Raw genomic sequence first — 9,501 nt, forward strand, 5'->3', positions numbered from 1 at the left:
ACCCGGCCGTGGCAGCTCTTAAGGCTGGTCTACAATACATGGAGTAAGCTGGAGTAAGGAGTAGGAGTAAGAAATAAAATGGATTTATTTCCTTACTCCTACTCCTTACTCCAGCTTACTCCATGTATTGTAGACCAGCCTTTAGCCCTGGTCCACAATCTTGCTTTAAGCAGAGAGAAACCTGAGAGCGGCCACGCCGGCGTTTTACTTGATACCGTTTTCGCTTGGCTGATTCCAGCGCCTTACGCCCATTTTCATTTTTGGAACTATTCCGCTACACCGCAATTATACCAAAGTGCTAGTAGAACTAAAGCATGTCAATAAAATAGGATGATTAATGATAAAAAATCAAACTTTACTAAACTTGCTATACAGTGTAACATAGCTTGTCAGCAACATTTTATATTTAGTAGTTATACGTATAATTTATATTTTACATTTTACTTTTTATTCCATTGTCGTATGCAAGTTTCACGATAAGAGCATTGTATACTCAACATAGACAGCTGCGGCATGCGAAACGAAGAAGATTGGTTTTTGGTTCGTGTCGCTACGTCGATTTTTCGCCGAGTTATAGCGTTTTAAAAATCGGGCGCGCGTGCACACCATTCATGAAAGAAGGCCGCGCGAGTTTTACGCAAGTAGTACGCGAGCGTACTACGTCCCCAAAAAACTGGGATAAAAACATACGAGGCACATATGTTCGGTAGTAAACACCGCTGCGCCAGACACCGCGCGAGACGCCGCGTATACGCGCCGTCTGCTGCTTCTAGCTGTTTCAGGATTAGGATCGCGAGTCGATATAATCGTCAATATCTCCGCACAGAAAAATTGTAGCGAGATGATCCTGGTCTCGTTGGAAAGCTAAGATTTCAGCGCTTCTAACGAAATAAGAATGGTTTATCTCGGATCATTAGTTTACGAGATTTCATTAATTAATTACAAAAACAAAATTGATTTTGTCCCGAGATCGAGATTGCGAGTCGATATAATCGTCATTACATCCGCACAGAAAAATCGTAGCGAGATGATCCTGGTCTCGTTGGAAAGCTAAGATTTCAGCGCTTCTAACGAAATAAGAATGGTTTATCTCGGATCATTAGTTTACGAGATTTCATTAATTAATTACAAAAACAAAATTGATTTTGTCCCGAGATCGAGATTGCGAGTCGATATAATCGTCATTATCTCCGCACAGAAAAATCGTAGCAAGATGATCCTGGTCTCGTTGGAAAGCTAAGATTTCAGCACTTCTAACGAGATAAGAATGGTTTATCTCGGATCATTAGTTTACGAGATTTCATTAATTAATTACAAAACAAAATTGATTTTGTCCCGAGATCGAGATTGCGAGTTGATATAGTCGTCATTATATCCGCACAGAAAAATCGTAGCGAGATGATCCTGATCTCGTTGGAAAGTTAAGATTTCAGCGCTTCTAACGAGATAAATGTACATTTATGTACAACAGCACCAGTTGAAATCGGAGTATAATGCTCTTGCAACACGTATGGGACTCAGTATCACGGATGCGTATCATTGGCTGCGGCGTTTTAAAGAGACATGGCATTATTATTCTTTCGAGCAAGGAGAAACCTTGTAGTAAACCTTCAGAGCCAGGAACGAAAAACAGTACCGAAGACGAAGTTTATATTCCAAAAAGAAATAGGTGGGTCAGTGGATACCAGTGCTAGGTGCCAGATTTGTAATACGGAGAGCCGGGTTCGATCCCACCCAGTACCAAAAATTCTGGGGGGGTGGTTTTCTCGGGGATCCGAATGCAGATTCGGAAGAAGGTGGACGGTGTCCACAGGGTGCGCATGCCCCGGAAATTTTCGGGGATGCCACCAAGTCGAATCTGCCCCCCCCCCCCCCCAAAGAGGGACTCGCTCCTCCACCTTCTCTGACAGAATGAGAACGGTGGGAAAAGCGGAGACCTCGGCATCACCTGGTACATAAATGTACATCGGAGTATAAAATGCTCTTGTAACACGCATGGGGACTCAGTATCACGGATCATTGGCTGCGGCGTTTTAAAATACGACAAGGCATTATTTATAATGCCGTGTCTTGTCTTAAACCGTCGCAGCCAATGATATGTGACCGCGATAGTGAAATCCCATGCGTGTAACAAGCGCATTACACTCCGATTTCAACTGGTTGTTATACATTGATACCACTTTTTTTTTTTTACGTGTGGAAATCCTTTATGGATAATACATTGATACCACTGGATCTTTGTTGATTATACCACTCATACAGAGCTTTATCTAAATTTTTACTTCGTCCACAATCCATGCGGATTTTATTCCCTATTGTAGAAGCAGGTAATTCAGAGGTATTAATATTATGTGTTGAAATAAATTCTTGTAATTTAGATTTTGATTTCCTGATATTGAACACTGTTCGTTCGTGTACGCCATAAATATTACAAACATCCGTCACTGAGAAGTCTTGTTCCAACTTCTCGATTAGTTCTAATTTCTGCGCCACATTCAGGAGTACGTCTTTTCTCTTCACCTTCTCATTGTTTGGTGCCATTTTAAACTGTAAGGATTGCAAAGTTATTATTTTATAATAAAAATTATTTAGGAAAGGTCTCTTGTTCGTAAGAAAATTTTTTTTTAATTTTCTTTAAGAAAATTTCTTACGGACGACTAGCGATACACCTATTTGTCCGTAGTAGGTATTTCAGTGAGCCTCAAATCGACGCGCATGTGCTAAAAACGCCACCATTCTGGCATCACTGTTTGTCAGTGTTTCTCTTCTCCTAGGGAATAACGCAGACGTATAGGTTATATCGAATTTGCGTACACAACGTCGTCGCACATACGCATTTATCGAACTTGTAAATTTTGTAAGAGATTCTGTGATAATTGCAACCAAACGTGTATCGTTCTGAAAGAGAGCAGGCAGCACAATGTCTTTACGTTCACGTGAGTTCTTATTTACGTTTAATTCGCCAAACCAATCGACAATGCTCCGCTCATCACTGTGACTTGTTTTACCTTTTGTAAATCTTGTTACTTCGCTCGTGATGTTGATCACGATTTCGTGCAACTAATAACAGCGACAATAAGTCACAGTGATAAGACGAGATGAGTTGATTTGTCCAAACTCGAATTGACTTGATTGGGGATCAACTTGTCAAGCAACATCTGATGTAGTATTTCGTTAACGTGGGCAAAATTATTAAACGTCACTGTAGACGCGGGAATAAATATTAGATCAGCGACAATGAATTGCCAGCGTAGTTGAGAATTTTGCTGCAAACAGGTCTGCCGATTGAGTTAATTATAATTAATACAATCCGAGTTTGGCCGAAGTCGCTCTAAGACGGCCAAGATTCAGCGAATGTATCGATTGCAGATTCGCTACTGAGGGGAATACACAAAGCGTACGGCAGAAAATTCAGCACGGCTGTTAAAGTGGACGAGCAGCCGATTCAAGTGTGCTCGTTCCGCACGACGGAGAACAATCCAGTGAATCACAATGCGGACCACCTCGCCAGAGTGTATACGGTGCCGACGGACGTGCAGCAGCAAATCTTTCAGTACGGCGGCTTGCCTCGCACATTTATGAAGCAAGTCACCACCTTTCAAGAGTGCTCGCTGTTGGTCAGGCAACCTGCGATCGAAATTATTTCCTACCTCAATCAAGCCGACTATACGAAGCCCGTCAACAAATACGTATTGTGTATCCTTTTGGAGGCAGAAAATATCCCTTGTTACGTTTCTGCAAGCTCGCAACAGCTGCGTCTCTTCGGTCTCATTTTTCTGCCGCTAACGAATTGCTCTTGCATTTGCGTAATATTTTTTACTACAAAGACATTAGCGATTATATGAGTAAAGAAACCTTAACGATATTAAACAGACGGAAAATTTGGAACGGGAAAAAGTATCACGTTAAGTCATATACTACACTATGCCTTCATGCAGAAATATCTGCTTGTCCATGTATATTGGGGTACGTTGTCTCTATTTATGTAAATAATAGATATACGTCATCTTCAACTCATCGTTGTAATTGTACTAACTTCTTTAGCTGCTCATTGGTTCGAGCACTTCAGAGAAATCGCGGCTTCGACGTTATCCCCGGGCTGCATGGATCTGCCAATCGACGCTGGAATATGGCTGAAACAGTTTAAATTTCAAAACTCGATGTTATTACCGCAATTTGATGTGCGTACATTACGAGATATCGCTTTGCCGGCTGTATCTAACGTGCATTCGTTTCCTTGCAGCTCAGAACAACCAAGGATTATGTGTGGAATCAGCGCGAAATGACCTCGCAGGGTGCTCCTATCTTAGAGCTCATTGACTTTGGTATAAATCGCATGAAGTACGCTTGCGGCGTGGTGGACGCGCTGATAAGGGAAATAAAACTCGCTAGTACTGCGGGGAAGTTCAAGACGATGGTCATGATAGACGGATTCAACGCGTTCACATCGAGTCACACGGGCATCCTCGATGACAACAAGGTGATGGTTTTGCCTAAGCAGGTCTCGTTGGCGGTACCGTTCTTCGACATAACGAAAAGCGATTGGTGTAACGGTGCAATTGTACTAACAGTAGACGAGAAGGCGAATAAGGTATGTATCATTTGTATAATTAGTTTATCTAAAGGGAATTTAACGGCTTACTAGGGTCTGCGAGACATTTTATGTTTAAGTTAAAATTGAAGAAAATCTTCAGCGTTAAACGTCGATGGATAATAAAGGGAAAAATCTTTCGTTTTCAGGAACGACGGGAATCCTATCTTCCTAGATATTTGCTTGGTAAAGAAGGCTTCGAGCATCTAGATCCCTTCCTACCGGTTTTAGTGGAAGATTATACTATTACGGAATTCGATAGTATGATAGAGTACTACAAAGATCGCAAATGGATCAGAAACATAACACCCAGTGGCCAGAAAGAAATAGAATTACTTACTAATAAAAACCCGCGGGGTTTAATGGATCACTGTAAATTCTTGTAAAAATAATTGAACACCGGGATATTTATAATACAATTTCTAAAGTTATTGGCACCTTCTTTTGTCCTCATAAATTATCTTTAGTCAATGCCTGTGTCCAGCAGAAGTTAGCGCTTGCTAAGCGCTTTGCGTTCATTGGATTATACTTTCAGATCTGTGCTGAAATAGAGCTATTCTTCTAGATCTATCCAATCAGCATAAAGGGCTTATTAAGCGCTAACTTCTGGAGAACACAGCCATTTTTTAAAATATATTTACATATTTTATTTTTATTATCGGCAATCAAGATTAGACTGTTTATTGCGATGAATATTGCCACATGCCTCGGTGGTTGAGACGCCCGCCTAGCGAGAGAAGGAGGTCCAGGTTCAAACCCTGGCTGAGGTGATATTTTTTCACAATAAATCTAGAATAAAATATTTGGACACTAACACCCTGTCACGGCTCTTAGTCCTTTATTCCTTCAAATTTGTGTTTATCGCATTTGAGCCATACGAATTTTATTAATGTTATTTTTATCAATAGGTACATTTTGAAGTTTGAAAAAAAAAATTTACTTTCAGTACCAGTATTACTTTATTAAGCAAATATAATACATAATAATCCAGCCACTAAACAATATTTTAGCGTTCTTTACATTGAACATATTAAAATAAAAATGCTAAGCGTATAGATATAACTTATATTACGTAAACAATATCATATTTTTAAAACAATCTTGTATTCAAGTGTGTGCGTACGTGGAATATAAGTTTAGCAATATAGTACATACACTTGTAAAGAAATATTAATATAATCTATTAATGTGTTAACTCGTCTTGCCCACAGTAAATACGAAATGCTTTACTGAATTGGAAGATGTACTAACGTATCTTGTGGCGCTATAAAAAATACATGACATACCACAAGAAAATAATATATAGACTTTTAGTATACGAGTGTAATCATTCGTATTTACTAAAGTGTCGCAATGAGTTCACTTGCGCGTTACAGAAGTATTTTCCAATGACGAGTTAATTGCCCGGTTAACAGATTAAGAATAAATTCAAAATTAATTTTTAGTATTCTCATATTTGGAAAAACGGAATCAAAGGACATGTGTAACGTTAATCATAAAAAGAGTAACCTAAAAAAAAGACAGAACAAATTATGAACTACCACACCAACTATCCAATGGATTATACATCAACTATTATTTTTGCCATTGATTACGTCAGCTATCGTTTACTACTGTTTGGCCCCATCCCCCTTAGTGACGGCGTACCGGATGTATTACATCCAGCGCCTTGTCGATGTCACCATTTTGCGCAACCATCAGATGGGTGAGCCACGAGCCCTCGTTGGAGAATCCCATCGCCATCATCGATTCTACGGCGCGTTGGATCTTGGGATCTGGATGAAATATCTCGCGTTTTACTTCTTCAGGTAGGGGTGGGTAGATTCTCTGGTTTGGCGGCGTTTTTTCTGGCTCTGCCACGGGTGCTGACGGTGCGACCTGTAAAATGAGGTATTCTGAATACGTGATACGTATACACGTGAATAAAGAAGATTCAGGACTTATGAAGTAGCCATTGATACTATCGTTGACATCATTGATATCGAGGATAGTACCTATTAAGCTGAGTACATCGGAGAACTCAATTATGTCAGAATCAGATGCGATTTTCGATGTTGGTAAAGCGAATAATTTGCAAATGAAGTTCTATCAGTCCTCCAGTTCTGAATCCTCTTTTTATATAACACCTTGTTACAATATATTAAGCTATTATATTTCTTAATTGCACCTTAATTCCTTAATATTGCGCAATTATGTCTATAAAGTGACATTTATAATTACATAGATTTTAAAATATTATTAAACCTTTTTTATTCCACAGGTTCTAATCTACTGTTTATTTTGCATATGCGCGGTAACATACCTGTTTCGGCACCGTGCTTCCATTTGTCTGAGAGGAGGAAATGGACGAGGCGCGGCTAATATTTGGGCTTTCGCGATGGATCATCGTCCATTCCTCGGCTTCGGCAGCTTGCTCGGTAGAAGTTGGTGCTGTTGCCGCTGCTACCGTGGCTGTTGCCGTTGCTGCTATCGCTGCTGCCGTTGCTGCTGAATCCTTTTGTACCTATTTATACATATTTTTTACTATAGGTGCGTTCCGTTTCACGCACGATGCACATAATGCACCATTTATGCTTCTTTAACGTTTGGCGAAAGACAAGGATAAATGATGCATCATGCGAGAAACAAAACGCATCCTCTGAAGGCCGTGCTCGTTTCGCATCCGCCCACTCCGAGGACAATCTCGTTTAGGCAGGGTAAAGGGGGGAATTTGTTTACTAGAAGGGTCTTCGGGGACGCGGCCACTCTGCAATTATATGATTATATGGTAGCAAAGCATCGAGTGAGATACCATGTATCGCTCTGAAGTTGCTAACATATCTTACTTTAAGTTAGGTTTCGAGCGGTCTGGATAGCTGAGTAGGCTCGCCCGGCAAGCGGAAGGCCCCAAGGTTCGAAAACCTGGTCCAGTCCAAATCCGTTTTTCTCGCCCAAAAGTTATGAAGTGAGATGTGACTTAGCGCACTGTCTATCTCCCCGAAGACACCTCTATTTATTACTGTGGATACATTATCCGTCGAAGGGGCAGTACTTACAGCATCGTCGCGCAGTTTCTTCCCTTCGCCGGGGAACTTCTTGACGGAGCTCTCCCCAGATGTAGACGCACGGTCCTCGGAACTTTGCGCGTTGGTCTTAGTCTGAGCGCTGTCCGCGGGCTTGTTCTTGGCGGGTTCGTTGTCGGCGAGCACGGTGACGTTGATGCCGAGCGGATCCAGGAACTGCGAGATATTGGAGATGTTGTCCTCGACGATCTTCATTAGCTGCGAGAAAGAACGCCTGGTCGCTTCCTGCTGCGGGTCCTCCGTCGCCTCGGTCGCAGCCTCGGCGGACGGTTCCTTGGTCTGCTTTTCCTCGTGACCTTCGTCTGACGAAGCACCACAATAGTCTACTATGAAGTTCTCCAGTGTATTTACAAGAGGCGGATCAAAATGGCCAAATTTACCATCTACGTTGAACAGCGGGCAGCCACTTCGCTTGTTCCTGACCGGACACCTACGCCCCTCATCCTCCTTGCAGTGAGCAGCCTTCTTCATGAACTTGCGCATGTGGTGAGCAAGCCGGCGACCCTGGTAACTTGACCAATCGGTCGGCTGCGCCATACGGACCATGTAATGCTCCGAATGATGGCCGTAGTTCATGCAGTCTGTGCACAAGTCGTAATCCGGACAGTGCATGCACTTGAAGCGATAGCCACATATGTTTTTGTCGCATACGTCGCATATCACGCCGGGATGATGTAGTTTCTCTTTTTCTTTCTCCGGCCTATGTGTCTCCTTATGCCCTGAGCATGACCCCAGCATGACGTACAACTTGTAGAGGTCAGAATTGGCCATCTCTTGGAACGCGATTTCCAATTCTTCGTTGGTGGATATGGTGACGGTCTCATGTTCGTTATCTATTGACACAAAAGACAAGGTGAATAGTTGGTTGCGGTCAGCACGCTAGCGGCGACTTCTGTCTAATATACGAGGAACGCTGACCGCATTGTAACAACTTGACGTCTTTTCATTGCGAGCTTACGCTGCAAAACAAATTTATCAAGACTGTGCGAGAATCAACGCATTGAAATTCGTTTTAAATACCAACATTTGATGGCAAGCAGCAAGCAATTAAACTGTTACTGTTTAAACAGGTGTGTGCGCAGATATCTTTGTCCGCGACGCACCGCGGGTGAGCAAAAAATGAGAAGTGCGCAGAAAATTGGACGTGAACATTTAGGCGAGGTAAAAGTTCGATTTGCGCCTCCGCTGTTTTAACGCGTCAAGCACGATGTCGGCTCGCGGGAAACGACGCAACGCGGTGCCTTCGCTAACGAGACCTTTGATAAACAACGTCGACTTCTGACGTCATTTCAGCCTCGTTCCCCTCGACGAGGACAAAAAACGGGGAGGGGGGGGGGGGAGAGAAAGTGAGAACACAAAGAACCTACCTCTCCAGGTGACGGCGAAGCTCCTGCCCCGCAGATCCGGGAAGATGGTCTGCAGCTTCTCGCGCAGGTAGACGATGTTCGTCGCGACGTCGGCGTCGACGCCGAATCTGCGCACTTCCGTGCAGGTCCACGGCCCCTTGTTCACCAGGTACACCTTGAAGCTCAGCTTGGCCATCGTCGCTCTGCCAACGCTCGGGTGGAATGTATTTCCGTATCCGCAACGGCTCGACGGAAAAGAAACTGCGCGGAACAGCCGCAGCTTGGTGAGAAGCGCCCGAAATGACGTGAATCCGCACGATTCGTTGCGCTTCGCTTTCGACTTTCCCGTTCTCCTCCGGCAACACGCGCTCCCGTCGAAAGTCGCCACGTCGTTTGCCGTAAAGGCCGCGGCCACTCGCTTTTATGCAAGATCGATAGCCCACCTCTGACCGCCTGACGTCCGTCACGCCGACGCGCATGCGCACGTCCCTCGAGCCGCTCT

At 43.2% G+C, this 9,501-nt stretch overlaps 2 protein-coding genes across 3 annotated transcripts; one reads left to right on the plus strand and one right to left on the minus strand.

Annotated features, from left to right (window-relative positions):
• The first annotated feature begins 2,748 nt into the window (after positions 1-2,748).
• On the plus strand, positions 2,749-5,022 carry LOC105568870 (28S ribosomal protein S29, mitochondrial). The gene is made up of 6 exons (XM_012024875.1): positions 2,749-2,936; positions 3,370-3,696; positions 3,874-3,966; positions 4,045-4,181; positions 4,244-4,591; positions 4,741-5,022. Exons 1-6 carry the CDS (start codon positions 2,921-2,923, stop codon positions 4,975-4,977), a joined length of 1,158 nt encoding a protein of 385 aa, XP_011880265.1. The 5' UTR covers positions 2,749-2,920; the 3' UTR covers positions 4,978-5,022.
• Positions 5,023-5,531: 509 nt separating this feature from the next.
• On the minus strand, positions 5,532-9,413 carry LOC105568873 (sequestosome-1). 2 transcript variants are annotated; one of them, XM_012024879.1, is made up of 5 exons: positions 9,021-9,413; positions 8,034-8,486; positions 7,627-7,955; positions 6,894-7,094; positions 5,532-6,469 (listed from the first exon to the last, which is right to left on the minus strand). In XM_012024879.1, the coding sequence occupies exons 1-5, from the start codon at positions 9,193-9,195 to the stop codon at positions 6,224-6,226; spliced, it is 1,404 nt and encodes a 467-aa protein (XP_011880269.1). In that variant the 5' UTR covers positions 9,196-9,413; the 3' UTR covers positions 5,532-6,223. The 2 variants fall into 2 exon arrangements, with proteins under 2 accessions (XP_011880269.1, XP_011880268.1); XM_012024878.1 differs by having other exon boundaries at positions 7,627-8,486.
• Positions 9,414-9,501: the final 88 nt, after the last annotated feature.

The sequence above is a fragment of the Vollenhovia emeryi genome, unplaced genomic scaffold, assembly GCF_000949405.1.
Source record: "Vollenhovia emeryi isolate VEMERY1.0 unplaced genomic scaffold, V.emery_V1.0 DF939127.1, whole genome shotgun sequence".
NCBI lineage: Eukaryota > Metazoa > Arthropoda > Insecta > Hymenoptera > Formicidae > Vollenhovia > Vollenhovia emeryi.